The 15752-nt window shown below is 51.3% G+C and overlaps 1 protein-coding gene across 1 annotated transcript; it reads right to left on the reverse strand.

Moving 5' to 3' along the window:
• Positions 1–532: 532 nt before the first annotated feature.
• Positions 533–3550, reverse strand: Nkx2-6 (NK2 homeobox 6). Its single transcript, XM_070015924.1, has 2 exons — positions 3212–3550; positions 533–1110 (listed from the first exon to the last, which is right to left on the reverse strand). Exons 1-2 carry the CDS (start codon positions 3450–3452, stop codon positions 533–535), a joined length of 819 nt encoding a protein of 272 aa, XP_069872025.1. The 5' UTR covers positions 3453–3550.
• Between the last annotated feature and the right edge of the window lie 12202 nt (positions 3551–15752).

The following is a 15752-nucleotide window of genomic DNA, read 5'->3' on the forward strand; positions in this document are numbered from 1 at the left end:
AGAAAAAAATCCCCACGAAACAGAACAAATCAAATAGCACGTCTCCAGCGGAATGGGTTTTGTCTCTCGCAGATCTAGCTTTAATTCGGAGGTGTCAAGGTGACCTTGGTCTTCCCAGTCACTCCACACACACCCGCCCTGGGCCGGGCTCCTCGGCATCCCGTTTGAAGCCTTGGTTGTCCTCCATCCCCTGACTGCCCTCCTCTCCTTCCCGTCTCCCTCCCTCCTCCCCGTTCTTTGGACCGGAGGAGAGGGATCGCCCTCTCCGTGACCCCCCCCCTCTTCCGGACTAGGGTAAAGAACCACTCAGGCTACCAGGCTGAAAAGTCACGGGCCTCACCGCCTTCCCACACCGAGTCTGCTCGCGCGGCCTGGGTTTCCCGGTGACGCCCCAACTTGCATCCCCTGCTCCCCCTCTCCCCCGGCAGCCCGGCGGCTCTCGGGGTGGGGGGGTCAGGTCGGAGTCCCAGAAGCCCACCCAGGGAGAAGCGTGGAGGCAGCCGAGATGCGCGCGCCGGGCGTCGGGCGATCCTCACCAGGCCCTGGCGCCCTGCGCGGTGGCGCTGGGGCCTCCGGGGCTGAAGCCGGCGAGGGGCGCGGCGGGCGCGGGGAACGCGGCCGTGCAGCTGGCTCCGCAGTGAGCGCTCGCGTAGCCGCCGTAGCGGGCGTAAGGCGCGTCGGCCGGGGCGTAGGGGCCGGCGAGGGCGCCCGCGCCGGGGCCCACGCACGGCTGGCCGTCGCGCACCAGCACGGGCACCGCCACCCGGCGCGGCGCCGGCGGGAGGCCGGCCAGGCCCAGCGACTTGTCCTGGCGCTGCCGCTTGCATTTGTAGCGCCGGTTCTGGAACCAGATCTTGACCTGCGTGGACGTGAGCTGCAGCGCGCCCGCCAGGTGCTCGCGCTCGGGCGCCGACAGGTAGCGCTGCTGCTTGAAGCGCCGCTCCAGAGCCAGCACCTGGGGCTGCGAGAACAGCACCCGCGGCTTCCGGCGCTGCGGCCGGGCCGGGGGCGGCTCGGGGCGGCCGCCGCGCGCGCCCTCGCCGTCGCCGTCGCGCTCCAGCATCCCGTTCCCGCTGCCCAGGGGAGGCGGCGGCGCGCTCAGGACAGCCTCTGAAAGCACAGGAAGCGGTCACAGCATCAGTACCGTTCGTGCTTAGCGTGGGACGCAGCACAGCAAAGCCCTCCTGGTTTCCCCGGGGGCGGCGGGCCCTGCGCGCGGCCCCCACCCGGCTCCGCCCAGTCGGTGTGTCTTTCCTGCAAGCTGCCGCTTGCTCTCTGCTGGAATAGAATTGTGACAATTATAGTATATCATATTATATTATTATTGTATTATCTATCATTGTGTGCATGCCAGCCAGACTCTTCTTCCACCCCCCCCCACCCCTTCCAAGGCGCTAGAACGAATGAAGCCCGTTTCTTCCTAGCATGTGGGCGGCTATCGCCGGAAGAAACGTTTTCTGCGCCCATCGAGGGAGTTTGGTTTCCCGGCTCGGGGCTGGTTTGGGTCTTCTAGTGCTCCTCCTCTACCAAGGGCGCCGAAGGGTTTTGAGAAATCAAAATTAACAAATCAAAACGAAAGACAGCTTTTCCCGGCTCCTGAACTTGAGGGTTAGAAACAGGTTCTCTGGGAGGGATTTATAAATTGAGGTCTATTATTATTATTATTATTATTATTATTATTATTATTATTATTATTGGTAAACAGTCTCTTCTTTGGGGTCTTTCTCACAAGCAGATAGCATTAAGATGGCCCTTAAGTCATTTGATCCCCTTTGCCCAGCACCCACAAAATACAACGTTTCCTTCCCCCTGCCCCACCTCCCTCCCATCTTGGTTTCAGCCCTGTGTTTTTACCCCACAGCCACAGAGAGGGTGGCAAAGGGAGCATGCTTGAAGTGGAGTAGGACAGGCCTAGTGGTCAGGGCGGGCTTGAGCCTTTCCTCTAAAGGCATCTGAGCCCTGAGGAGGGAGGATGGAGAAAGGAAGGGTAGAATACTGACAAGGGGTTCTGTGCTCAGCACACCCAAATGACACCGATTCACTTTCAACGCTAAAAGTCAGCAAGTACACAGAGCAAGGCGGTGTTGGCCAGTACCGCACACACTCTGAGGTCCCTCCTCTTCCTGCCTTCCGGAACATCCAGGAACTCCACTGTGGTGTGTAAGTCCTGTGCAGCACTGTGGGCTGGGCTGCGTGGGGACTGTACACTCCCAGGGCCCTGTGATCTCCCAACAAAGCTCAAACCCTAAGTTGACTGAACAGCATCGACTTAGTTTGGTGTTGAGGATCCCCTCTTTTGGAACAATGGCGATTGCCAGTTCTGGAGGCAATGGGTTACCAGCTGGCAGGTCCGTGGTGAGCAATGCCCAGTAGAGATGCCCTTTATTTTGTTAGTTTTCCCTCTTATTTGAGGCACTCGGGTGTGGCTGCTCTGCTCTGAGAGGCGCCCCAGCCCTGTGAGAATGGGGAAGGGAAGAGAATCCTAAGCCTCCTGGCTCTCCAAAGCCATTGCAACCCAACTGCCTGAACCCCGCTAGCTCACAGGGTTTCACCGGGGAGGGGATCACCCCGAGTCCTCTCTCAGGACTGCTAGAGCCCAGCTTGCTCTTCACACGCTCCTTGGCCGCGAGGCCCCTGCGTGCCCAGACCCCACGGACCCTCTCCTACTGTGGAACCTGCAGAGAAATGGGGAGGCAGCGGTGTCCAGCCAGGCTGTGCAGGGAGGGGGGAGGGTAAGAAAAACCCTCGGCAGGACTGAGCGGTGAGCCCAGGAGGAACAAGGGTTTCTGCTTTGAGGGCTGTACTTTTTAAAGTTCCATTTATTTGGATTATTTGAAGTAGTGTGCACAAAGGGTTGTTTTTTTTTAATTTAACTAGTCAGATTAGGAGTCCAATGCGTCTTGATCTAGGATGGCAGTAGTTGGGCTGAAGGTCTGGAGAGGGCAGGCGGGAGGAGGTGAGGGAGAAGCCGGTGGTGTGGTTGGCTTGAGAAGGGGAAGGGGTGTCTTGGGGAACAGTGGCCGGGAATGGGAGCCGCTGGAGCGGTTTGAAGGAAGAGTGAATCCTTACAATTCAGAACCGTATGTTTCCCCGAGACTCCCCAAGCATGGAGGAGTTGGGAGGGGGACTTGATTGAGGGCCATGGGGTGAGATCCTCCGGTGGGATTTTCTCAGAATTCTTGGCCAGGGAGAGAAGACAGAGTGTACTCACGTGGCTCTTCCATCCGTTCCTCCTCCGCCGTGGAGACGGACCCCCAGGGACGCCCAGGGGGCCGGCGGTCGGCCCTGTCCACACTGCTGGCGAGGTAGAACTCTGACTCACTCGGTTGGGGTCCCAGGCCCCTGGGTGCCATCCAGGGCGTCGGGAAAGACCCGGGGTCGCCCTGCTCGCGTTCCAGCTGCAGGATGTCGTTGACCGAGAAGGGGGTGAGGGTGACCTGGCCCAGCAGCATCTCTGAGGCCCGGGGGGCAGGGCCGGCGGTTTAGGGGTACCCCCGCGGGGAGAGGGGGCTGCACTCTGAACTTCCTGGGCACGAATGCAGGATGGAGGACAGACTCAAGGCATGGGACACAGGTTCGATGTCCCAGACGCCGTCTCTGCAGGCTGAGGGATGAGGGAACCCCGACCACCGCCCCCCATTGGTTCTGGCAGAGATCACGTGCTGACCAGTGCTGCCCAGTCCTCCGAAAAGGCTGGCCTGGGGGGGGGGGCTCGAGTTCCCCCAGCTCCAGTCGCGTTCCCGGGAGCTGCAGCTCCCCTCCAACACCGGCAAAGGCAAAGAAGACAGTGCGGCTGGTGTCCTGGTCAGTGCTTCCGGGGTCAGCGTGCCCGGGGTGGGGGGCCCCCGGGGACCGCCCCATGGGTGGCTGGACCTTCAGCTTCATTTCAGGTCAATTCTCCAGTCACTCTTTCAGCGAGGGAGAGAAAGGCGGGGGGGGGGGGGGGGGGAGCCGACGGCTTTGAGGTGTGCGCTGGAGTCGTGGGGCGCAATATATTTGGGGGACTAGAAAGCGAGGGTGTGGGAAGGGGGTGCCTGTTTACCCCTGCAGGGGCACCCCCCTCCTGATCTTCCTGTGTGCCTCGGCTGCTGCCTCTTCCTCCTCCCTTTCTCCTATTCCCTTTCTCCTTCCTAAAGATGTTTGTTTGGAGGGCCTAGGTTGGGGGAGACTTAGAGCCCCAGAAAAGCTACTTGCACCGTTCAGTGCAGCTCCTCGTACGTACGGGAGTCACTGTGAGGCAGGGGTTAGCGCCGGGGGACAGAGGTGGCAGCTCTGGCCTCCTGGGACCCAAAGGGAGGGCGTTGGGGCGGCACATCCCGTTTTGTAAGCTCCATTTCCGTAAGGAGTGGAGCAAATAACGCAGCCACAATACTAGACGATTGGGAGAATTTCCTACTTCTACCATGAAGGGATGCGCATGGCTGTGGTTACTCGGTTAAGTGGATCAAGGAAATAGGATCTGAAGGTACCAAGTCAATCCCCAGTGGACCCCCCCAATCTAGTAAGAGTAAATGATTGGGTCGTACCATTCCACAGTATAAGCAAAGAGATTTTAACAAATCCTTTTTGTAAAAAAATGAAATTTATTTTAAAAAGGAAATCTTAAAAAAATATAAAGTTCTTTTTTGGGTTAAATATTTCCGAATGCAAAAGCTGTTTGAATATTATTTCTTGAAACCCAGGTAAAACAAACTCACCCTCCCCTTCAGCTAGTGGGCATTAATTCTGGGCGGGGGGAAATCATGCCAGATTTCAGCAGATTTGATTGATTAACTACCACGTGATCAGTGATTTTATATACATGGAATTACACAATCTTCACAATAAGCTATGTCCAGAATGTTTCCAGATTCCTCTTCCTTTCCCTCCTCCTCCTCCCTGTCTCCCGCTCCCTCTCCTTCCTTCCTTCCTTCCTTCCTTCCTGCCTGCCTGCCTGCCTGCCTTCCTTCCTTCCTTCCTCCCTCCTTTCCTCTTTCCCTCTTTCTCTCTTTTCTGTGAGGATCTCTCTCTCTCTCTCTCTCTCTCTCTCTCTCTCTCTCTCTCTCTCTCTCTCTCTCTCTTTCTCTCTCTCTCTCTCTTCTGTGAGGAGTTGAGATGAGGGGCAGAGATGAAGGTCCTCCACTGGGTATACCCAGATAACATCAGGCTCAAACAATAAACCTTTCCAAGCCTTCTTCTCTTTTCCTGGAGATTGATCCCTGGCTTCCTGCAAACCTCTCAACTCCTTGAGCAGTTTGCAGTTGTCTTTTTGTTTTTATTTTATTTTGAGCAAAAGGGGGCCTTACTAACTTGGACCAGGTTGGCTTCAAATTTGAGATCCTCCGGTCCTCCTTGCTGGGATTAGAGAAGTGCCCTGCTATATTTGGTTTTTGAACTCCCTTCCTTTGCTTCCTTCTTCTCTTCCTTCCCTCCCTCCCTCCCTCCCTCTCTTCCTCCCTCCTTCCTTCTTTCCTTCCTTCCTCCCTCCCTTTCCTCCTTCCCTCCCTCCTTTCCTTCCTTCCTTCCTTCCTTTCCTTCCTTCCTCCCTCCCTTTCCTCCTTCCCTCCTTCCCTCCCTCCTTTCCTTCCTTCCTTCCTTCCTTCCTTTCCTTCCTTCCTCCTCCCTTTCCTCCTTCCCTCCCTCCTTTCCTTCCTTCCTCTCTTCCCTTCCTTCCTTCCCTCCCTCCCTCCTTCCTTCGACATCGTTTTCCTTTAAAGATCATATAATCTTGTGAAAACTCACATTTAAGTTTTATCTTGCTTTTCTGATTAGAAAAGACATTGCCCCACCTTGGAAAAATGAAAATAGAGGAAAACTGGAAGGAAAATAACATCCACCCAGAGACAGCATTTTCATACATTCTCTTCTCTGATTTAGCACTGATGAGCGCACAGGGTCTGTGCAAATGTGTATGTTTAACTTTACATCATAAACGTGTCCAGCACGTTCCTTAGTATTTTTCCAATATGCTTTAAGACAGCAATCAAACAGATGGACCAGAAGAGAGTATTTATTCTTTGGGAAATATGTAATTTTTCACCAATATAGATGTTTTGTTAAAAAGGTTATTTATCTTCCATGCTTGTTTTAATCTCTATGCCTTCATTGTTCATATTTTTAATGATTTCCTTAGTATACATATGTAGATAAAAACACCAATGAGGTATTTTGATGCTCATTAAAACATTATCACAGGACTTCATAGAAAAATCCTGTTACCTCGTTCTCTCCTGCACCCCAGCAGGTCAAGGTCTGGATGATTGTTGAGGGAGGCGGACGCGCCCGTCCACAGCACCCCACCCCCTCCTCCCCGCGCTCAGCTCCAGGGGAGCCGGAGGCACGAGGCTGGGGACCAGCCCAGGTTAAAATCTTAAAGCCCGTGTTTTAGAGGCTCCCGGAAGCCACTGGAGAGGACCCCGGGATGCCAGCAGCTCTTAGCTTCCCGCCTTGCCTTTCTGGATTACAGGAGAATCAGATGACAGTGAAAAGGCTTTTCAGCCCCTGCCAAAGGCGCAGACGCAGAGTCCGCGTCCCCCCAGGCTCTCTGGGGCTGGGCCCGGGTTCGCGTTTGCAGGAGCCAGGGCTGGGCGGCCGGGTCTCGCCAGGCCCCATTTTGGCCTCGGCCAGGGCGCTCCCTGTTTAGCCGCCCTGCCACACCCAGTGCCAGCTAGCGTGACCCCAATAACGCGAGCTCCCCCTGCCCCCCAATGTCTGGGCAGTGGGGCCCGCGTGGCGGCTCCCCAGTCGTGGTTGTGATCCGCGACAAGCGTGAGCTCTGTGGGTCCCGTGGGCTGGAGCAGAAGATCCCAGGCTCAGCTCGGGCCCGTGTGCTGCGCGCTCCTCGCTCTTCACGTGCATGCTTGAAGTTGTCACCAGGAGCCGGGGACGATGTCCCTCTGGTCCGGGAGGGAGGCTCCAGGCGCCGACGCTCCGTCCTGCAGCCTGTCCCACCCACGGAGTCCGAACCAGGACTCCGGTGTGCAGCGCCCTTTGAGCGTCCACGGCTTAAAAATGGTTCTAAAGGCAGGAATCTGTGCAAAGGGACGCAGGGCCAGCGCAGCGGGAAGCGACACTTTCCCCTCGGGTTAACTTGTTCTCGGCCAGTCCCCATTCCCCATTTCTGAAGAGGCGCGTGCGCGGGTTCCCCCTTTCCTCGTGTTGGTGCGCGGTTTACCATTCCCATTGTTAGTAAGGTTGGTGCTTGTCCTGGCTGCTTTTAGACTCGGCAGTGCTCATGCCGCTCTGTCCTTCCCTGGCTCCTTGAAGGCCCCTGAGCTACCCCGGACTAGAGGTTTGATCATATTCTCCACTGACAGACTCCAGAATAGACCTTTTAACTGCAGATCTTTTTAAAACAACCCGACACGTGTGGGCTTTTCTTGTGCCTATTTGCAGGTCTAGAGCATGGAGGTGACTTTTGGTCCAGGATCACCCCGCGGTGGGACAGCTGAGGAAGGAAAATTAGAAGTCAGGTTTTCTCACTACCTGCTCTTGTCACCACAGCTAACACAAAGCTACCACTCTTAACCCCTTTTTGAGATCGGGCTTTCCCATGTACCCCATGCTGGCCTCAAACTCTGATCCTTTCTGCCTTAGTCTCCCGAATGTGGGAATAACAGATCAAAATAATATGCACTTTGCATAGCTTGCATGAAGATAAATAGGATGAATTGTAAGACTTTCCAGGAATACCTGTCCAGGTGGGATAGGGACACAGGCACTTTCGTTATTTATTAGATCAAGAATGTGCTTAGATTTATTCTTATTTGTATAACTTTAAAAATTTTCTTTAGTCACAAAGGGGTTTCAATTCAGCATGTCAGTTATGAGTATAATATGCATCTTAAGCAATATCATTCTTTCTAATGGATGAGTAAAATTCCATTGTGTATATATTACTGCATTTAGCAGCCTCGAGTTTTAAGGTATTGTCCATCTGTTTCTGGATTTCCTCTGTTAATACCTGTGCTCTATGTTTTAAACATATTTCTTCCTATTTGTCTCATGATTATTTATTTGTATTTTGGAGTGCTGGGGATCAAACTCTTTGACTTTTTCTATAGAGCCTTTTGGCATGCATTTCTAAAATGTCACCTGTATTATTCATTTCTCCTATTGCTTCTGGATTTGAGTGACAGCAGAGCACTTTATGAATGTAACTGAGCTTACATTCACTTTATTTTCTTCTAGCATGTGTATGGCTTCTTGATTTATATACTGCTGCATTTCAGTGCAGGGTGTTTTTTTTTTTTTTTTTTTAAAGAATTTAATCAGGTCTTTGCCATGGCTGTGCTGAGCCACGTCACCTTAGAAATTGGTGTGAAATGTGAAGATGTGAGGTTAAGGTGGAGACATGATGGGGTGAATGGAGAAGATAGAAGATTTCTCTTGCTGCTGCTTTTGTTGTTGGTGGTGTTGGTCGTAGGGCTTGAGCATTGGGCCTAGGCACTGTCCTTGAGCTCTTTTGCTCAAGGATAACACTCTACCACTTTGAGCCACACTTTGTTGCCTGGGTTGGTTTTGCACAATGATCCTCAAATTTTAGCCTTCTGAGTAGCAAGGATAACAGGCATGTAATCAGAGCCTGGCTCTTACTGCTTAAAAACAAACAAACAAACAAAAAAACTCCCAAAAAATAGCTTAGGGAAAAAAATATCTGGGGCTGAAGTGTGGGGAGTGAGGGAAATTATTTTTCTATCATGCTGGAGGGTTTGGAGTCCATCCCCACCATCCATCCATCCATCCATCCATGTCTATACATATATATATTTATGTAAGTATATGTGTGTAAGTTTCTCTGTCTCCTTCCTTCCTTCCTTCCTTCCTTCCTTCCTTCCTTCCTTCCTTCCTTCCTTCCTTCCTTTCTTTCTTCCTTCCTTCCTTCCTTCCTTCCTTCCTTCCTTCCTTCCTTTCTTCCTTCCGTGCTGTGGGCACCTAAGTAATTATTCCTACCCACTCAGCCACCTCCCCACAGTCCCGTTCCGCACCACTGAGGCAGGTGAAGTGGGGCTGAGTCCTCCACTGGCGCAGGTGCACTGCACACTTTTGCCCAAAGTCTCGTCTGCTGGTATTCCACATCTTCTGTGTGAAAAAGGAAATCACGACCGTAAGCCAGCCCAGGCAGCTCTACTTATGCCAAGTCTCACCCATGGGAGGCTGGGGAGCCCAGGGCTGGGGCAGGCTGGAGGCAGCTTGGTGAGCTTATCTGCACTGGCTCTCTGTGCCTCTCAATTAACATTCCAGCACCAGCAGCCTGGCTGCTGATAGCAGGAGGACACCAACCTGCAGGAGCAGAGACGAAACTCCTGGAAAAATAAACTCTTGCTTCAGAGGCTGTGTGTGTGTGTGTGTGTGTGTGTGTGTGTGTGTGTGTGTGTGTGTGTGTGTGTGTGTGTGTGTGTGTGTGTGTGTGTGTGTGTGTGTGTGTGTGTGTGTGTGTGTGTGTGTGTGTGTGTATCCAGGCCTTGGCTGCAGCTCTCTGTCCCAGGGAGTCGAGGAATGCAATGGGTTTTTGAGACAAGGCTCACTCTGTAGTTCAGCCTGGCCTGGAGTTTGTTTAGTAGCCCAGGCAGGCCTCCAACTGGCCAGTACACCACGGTTGGGTGCTGAGCTGCTCTTTTAGAATGCTGACAGTGACAATGCTCTTGCTGAACCCCTGTGAAAGCCCCAAAGCTTGGGATGTGGTGAAGCCCCTTGCAGTGTTTTTGGAGCCCTGGAGCTGAGGGTCTCACACAGGGCCTCCCCTTGAAGGTCACATTGAGGTCCTTTCTCAGCTGCTTTCAGTATGTAGCGTATCAGCCTTCCTGATCTTGTGGATATGCCCCTGAGGTGGTCCAGACAGCGCTATCTGCAGCCTGGGGCTGGGCTGCCAAGGCAGTGGCGGGGTCCAGTGACTTGTGTGTAGCCATTAGTCTAGTGCAGGGCAATCACAGGTCTGGTTGTAATGTCAGGGCTGGGCCCACAGCTCCAGGTTATAGTTCCTGAAGATGTTAAGATGTTAATCACCTGCAGATCATTGTTTCTATTCCCTTCCATTGTAAAAGGTATCACCACCTCTCTGTGTGCAAACTAGATATAAAATCATCTCCTAATGTGTGTGTGTGTGTGTGTGAGTGTGTTTGCAGTGTGTCTACAGTAGGGTTATTTTAAATGGAATCTTTCTACACACACACACACAGTTGACTAGCCAAACATCAAACCCTGCTTTATAGTTTCTTTTTTTTTTTTTGTCGGTTGTGGGGCTAGAACTCTGGACCTGGGCACTGTCCCTTAGCTCTTCAGCTCAAGGCGAGTGCTCTACCACTTGAGCTACAGCGCCACTTCCGGTTTTCTGGTGGTTTATTGGAGATAGAAGTCTCACGGTCTCTCCTGCCCGGGCTGGCTTTGAACCGCGCTCCTCAGATCTCAGCCTCCTGAGTAGCTAGGATTACAGGCGTGAGCCACCAGCGCCCGGCTGCTTTATAGTTTCTTACTTAAAGCAGAATTGCATGTTGCCTAGGGGTTGTTCCAGAACACTCCATCCGAGGCTTTCTATAGATGGCCTATTAGAGAAAGCTTAGGCTTCTGATTTTGTCTTACTAATTAAAAAGATTTTTTTGGTATAATCCAGATAAATTAATTGTGCTCTGTGAGCTAATTTTTTTTAAAAGACAATTTAAACACAAACCTTAGAATACTGGAAACTAGAAAGGTGCTCTGTGAAGGGGACTGGCTGGACAGGAAGCAGTTGTTAAGAGTTGGAAGCCACTGTGGATGGAGCCTCCAGTTAAGCCCCGCCCATGGTGCAGGGGAGGGGGTGTGGGGGGTGAGGGTGTGGGGGGTGGGGAGTGGGGGTGGTGGTGAAGAGAGGGTTCCAGGTTCCTGCCTTGAATGCAAGTGGGAATGGAGCACCACGCTACCCTGGGAATGTCTATACAGAATCCTAAGGCATTCTGTCTGTCTGTCTGTCACTCCTGAGGCAACATCTCCTTAGAGAAATCAACTAGTGTGGCTGAGAGCAGGATCTAGAAGCAAAGGATGAGGGCTTTGCTTGGCTAGGGACGGCAGATTTGACCTGGGTCTCCCAGGCACATGCTAGTGATCAGTGAATTACCAGTCTTAGCCAGTGTCTTCTGCCAAGTAGCTTTAATGATCGCTAGGCCTCTGTGGTCCATTGTTCCCATAGAAATGTTACAGATAGCAGAGGAGATAGCCAGGCCAGCACATGGCTGTAGCTCTCTGTAGGCACCCGTAGGATGGAGCTGGGTTTTTGAGACAGGGTCTTGCTATGGAGCCTAAGAGCTGGCTCTGAGCTTGTGGTGCTCCCGTCTTGCATGTAAAGCCTTGACTTTGTAACGGAGTCACAGGCCTCCATACTTCTTGGCTCAGATGGAATAGGGAAAACAAGCAAAACTACAGGAAGAAGGGCACGTGTGGGCGTGGGAAGCAGCTGTAGCACGGCGCATTACTCAGTCCCTGGTGGCCACTCCCACTATGTTTGTGGCAGTGGCAGCCACGTGGACAGAGATAAAGCAGGCAGACACGGTTATGTGTTGGTATTTGGTGCCGTGTAGATAAATTATCTTGATAGCCAAGAACATTTCCCCTTTCACCTTTTCTCCAGACAGTCTGACGCTGGATAGACACATTAGAGACTAGTGTGGCTCATGTAGCCCGGGGAAAATAGCACATTTTGAGTGGTGTGTGTGTGTGTGTGTGTGTGTGTGTGTGTTCCTTCATGTAGGCAAGCTAAGCCCCCGAAGTACCTCACGTGCTGAGAGCCTGCTCTCCGGCATCCTTCGGCTGAAGTTGTGTGGCCTCTGCTGTCATTTGGATGCCTGCCTGGAACTGGGTTGAAGTGGATTTGTACCCAGAGGGTATAGGAAAATAAATGTATCCCAAGACAAACTGGCCGTTTGATCTCTCTGGGTGGTTGGGAAATTGAATCATGGTGGCTAAACCGCACGGGAGATACAAGCCCAGAGACATCAACTCACATGGTTGAAAGCATCCTTTAGAAAGTGAAAGCCTAGGACTCTTGTGTGGCTGAGGATCTAGATTCTTCTCTGGGTCTCTCAGGCTATCAGCCTTCAACCATTTCCCTCCCATCCAGCCCCTTCCTGACAAATCACTTTAAATAAATAGTTTGTTGAATAGTTCATGATGCACTTAAATCACAGCAGTACCTTTCTCCCTGCAACAAAGGGCAGACTACCTATTAATAATAATCCTCCTGTATGCTTTATGTGGCCTTTTCCTTATCCATTACCGATACTGTGGTCTTCTTCAGCTGCCTGCCTTCCCATGGTTGTGCAGGTCACTTTGCTTTCTCCCCTCATGGAGCTTAAGAAACAGTAGATCAAACAAATCAAACAGCACGTTGGCAGGTCCTATAGGATGTGGAGGGGGGGGGGAAGAGAGCATCAGGGGCTTGTGTGTACGCACGCACGTGTGTGCATACCCACGCATACAATTGCAAGGTTAAGAAGGCAGCTTACAGTGGGCCTCTTTAAGAACAGTGCTCAGGAATCAAGGCCTCCAGGGAAGTAAAGGTAGACTAGATATGGGCCAGGAGGGAGAGTCCGCAGGTAGAGCAAAGACCCAAGCTAGGATGGGGCTTGGCGTTGGACAGTCCATGTGTGGAGGATAAATGAAGTACAGTAAAGAGGTAGGGGGAGTAACGGCAGATGGGCGGGGTGAAAAGGCTGTGAAGGTCTTTACCTTTTACTTTTGGGTGGGGAAGAAAGCGGTTTCAATTTAGACGGATCCATGGCTTCTGTGTTCAGTGTGGGTCACTGAAGAGCAGACATGGAAGGAGAGAGGCCTCTCTAAGACCACAGACCCAAGCAGGAGGGAGGGAGATGGGGAAGAACGATCAGATTCTGGGGTATTCTGAAGGGAGAGGCAGCAGGAGAGGAGGAGGATGATCAGTCAGGGGTGACTGGATTTGTTGTGGCCTGCATGGGAAGGGGACCTTGGCCTCCATTGAGAAACTGAACACGCTGGGTAGTGAGACCAGAAATTCAGTTTCAATAGTTGAGACTTTTATGAGACATCAGGTGGAGAGGCATGAAGCATTTGGTGTCTGGAGTTCAGGAGACAGGCTTAGTCTGCAGATTTGAGCGTTGACCTGCAGGTGATATTTAAAGACTTGAGGCCAGATGAAATCACTGCGTCTGTGAGTGTAAAGAGAACAGAACAGAAAAGAGAAGAAATCTGACTCAAGTTCTTAGGCAGCCAAAGGTTGAGAGGTCATGGTTTCAGAGTAGGGAGTGGAAGAGATTCACAAACCAAGTGGTTTGTGTTCAGGTTCCAGGCCTTCAATGAAAATAAATGAAGGGAGCTTTCCCTCCAAACACCTGAATTGGATAATGGCTTAGATGAAGAGGCTACAAATAGAGAAATTTGAACTTGAATAAGTGCCAGCTGATACAATATATATGTTTGTGTGTTTGTGTGTGTGTGTGTGTGTGTTTGTGTGTGTGTGTGTTTGGTTGGTCATGGGGCTTGAACTCTGGGCTGTCCCTCAGCTCTTCAGCTCAAGGCAAGCGCTCTACCACTTGAGCCACAGCGCCACTTCTGGTTTTCTGGTGGTTTATTGGAGATAAGAGTCTCACAGGTTTTTCCTTCCTGGACTGGCTTTGAACTGCGATCCTCAGATCTTAGCCTCCTGGGTAGCTAGGATTATAGGCATGAGCCACTGGCGCCTGGCTTGATACAACAGTTTTAATGGCCATTTTCTCAGATGTGAGAAAAGTGCAAAGGTTTCAGGAGGACCTAGAAGACGTGGCATGTCCAACAGGCAGTGCTTCAGCAAACAGATAGGGAGCGTGGGAATATGGCAATGTACAGACGAAGGAAATACAAGTAGTGTGCTTTTCTTTCAAATGTATAAAAGAATCAATCGTATTCATCTATAAAGATGAATGAACAGGGTTGAAAACTCTTAGCAAAATAGACTTAAGGAAAAAAGAAGGGAAACTAAGCAATATTAAAAATGAAATCTGGCCGGGTGCTGGTAGCTCATGCCTGTGATCCTAGCTACCCAGCAGATTGAGATCTGAGGATTGAGGTTCAAAGCCAGCCTGGGCAGGAAAGTCTGTAAGATTCTTTATCTCCAATTAGCCACCAGAAAACTGGAAGTGGAGCTGTGCCTCAAAGGGGGGTGGCGGTAAGAGTGCTAGCTTTGATCAAAAGAGCTCAGGATGGGGCCCAGGCCCAGAGTTCAAGCCCCAAGACCAACCCCTGCCCTTCCCCACCCCCCACTCACACAAAGTCTGGCTGGGCACTCCTGGCTCATGCCTGTAATCCTAGCTATTCAGTAGGTTGGGATCTGAGGATTGTGGTTCAAAGCCAGACCAGGCATGAAAGTCTGTGAGACTCTTATTTCCAGTTAACCAGCAAAAAAACTGAAAATGGAGCTGTGGCTCAAGTGATAGGGCACTAGTCTTAAGCACAAAAGCTCAGGAATAGCACCCAGGCCCAGAGTTTAAGCTGCAGGACTGATAAAAATGAAGGAAGGAGGGCTGGGAAGGTGGCTCAGTGGTAGAGCGCTTGCCTTGCATGCTCAAGGCCCTGGGTTCGATTCCTCAGCACCACATAAGCAAAAAGAAAAAAGCCGGAAGTGGCGCTGTGGCTCAAGTGGTAGAGCACTAGCCTTGAGCTGAAGAGCTGAGGGACAGCGCCCAGGCCCAGAGTTCAGGCCCCATGACCGAATAAAAATAAAAAAAAATGAAGGAAGGAAGGAAGAAGGAAGGAAGGAAGGAAGGAAGGAAGGAAGGAAGGAAGAAGGAAGGAAGGAAGGAAGGAAGGAAGGAAGGCAGGCAGGCAGGCAGGCAGGCAGGCAGTGTGCTCAAGTGGTAGAGTGCCAGTTGAGCAAACAAACCAAGTAAGCTTGAGGCCCTGAGTTCAAACTCCAGTACCAGCAAAGAATAAAAAAATAGAATGAGGGGCTGGGAAGGTGGCTCAGTGGTAGAGCGCTTGCCTTGCATACATGAGGCCCTGGGTTCGATTCCTCAGCACCACATAAGCAAAAAGAAAAAAGCCGGAAGTGGTGTTGTGGCTCAAGTGGTAGAGCGCTAGCCTTGAGCTGAAGAGCTGAGGGACAGCGCCCAGGCCCAGAGTTCAGGCTCCATGACCGGACCCAAAATAAAAAAAAAAAAAATAGAATGAAGGCAAAAATGTGCACTATCAAAAACACAGGCAGCAAAAGATAAATGAAAAGGAACAGCCTTTATATACTAAAGGATGTATCAACCAAATCACCCACAGAATGGAGGAAAATATATGCAAATATTTGAGAGGAGATTATTAATTATCTGAGAAGCATGCACACATATATCCTCAAGTTCACTGTAAGCATAAAAATATACAACTCCAATAAAAAGACAACATCTTACACACAGAGAGCTCCAAAGAAAATATAGAAATAGCCTGTAAGTACCTAAAATGACAGTGAACACCAGTCATCACTAGGGAAGTGTAAATCCACCCCCCACACCAATCAGGCTGGCGAAGGTGCACACATATGTGTTGAGACAACAAGAGGTAGTGAAGATGCCCAGCGATTGGAACCATACCCCCTGGGGGGGAGGAGAAAATGTTATCACCCTAATGGAGAATGGTATCGAGGCTCCTGGGAAAATGAAAACTTAGAATCGTAGGATTCAGAGTTCTACTTCTGGAGATGTAACCGAGTTAAAAGCAGAGTCCTGAAGAGATATAGCCCATTCATATTCATAACAGCATTTTTTTTTTGTTGATCATGGGACTTGAACTCAGAGCCTTAGAGCCAC

Source organism: Dipodomys merriami, unplaced genomic scaffold (genome assembly GCF_024711535.1).
Source record: "Dipodomys merriami isolate MVZ:Mamm:240054 unplaced genomic scaffold, mDipMer1.0.p SCAF_12, whole genome shotgun sequence".
In the NCBI taxonomy this organism is placed as follows: Eukaryota; Metazoa; Chordata; class Mammalia; order Rodentia; family Heteromyidae; genus Dipodomys; species Dipodomys merriami.

Excerpts from the sequence above, each read along its gene's own strand:
- Nkx2-6 (XM_070015924.1), bottom strand. The coding sequence starts at position 3,452 with ATGCTGCTGGGCCAGGTCACCCTCACCCCCTTCTCGGTCAACGACATC. Across the intron at positions 1,111-3,211 it reads GGAACGGATGGAAGAGCCAC|AGGCTGTCCTGAGCGCGCCG; the intron begins GTGAGTACACTC and ends CTGTGCTTTCAG.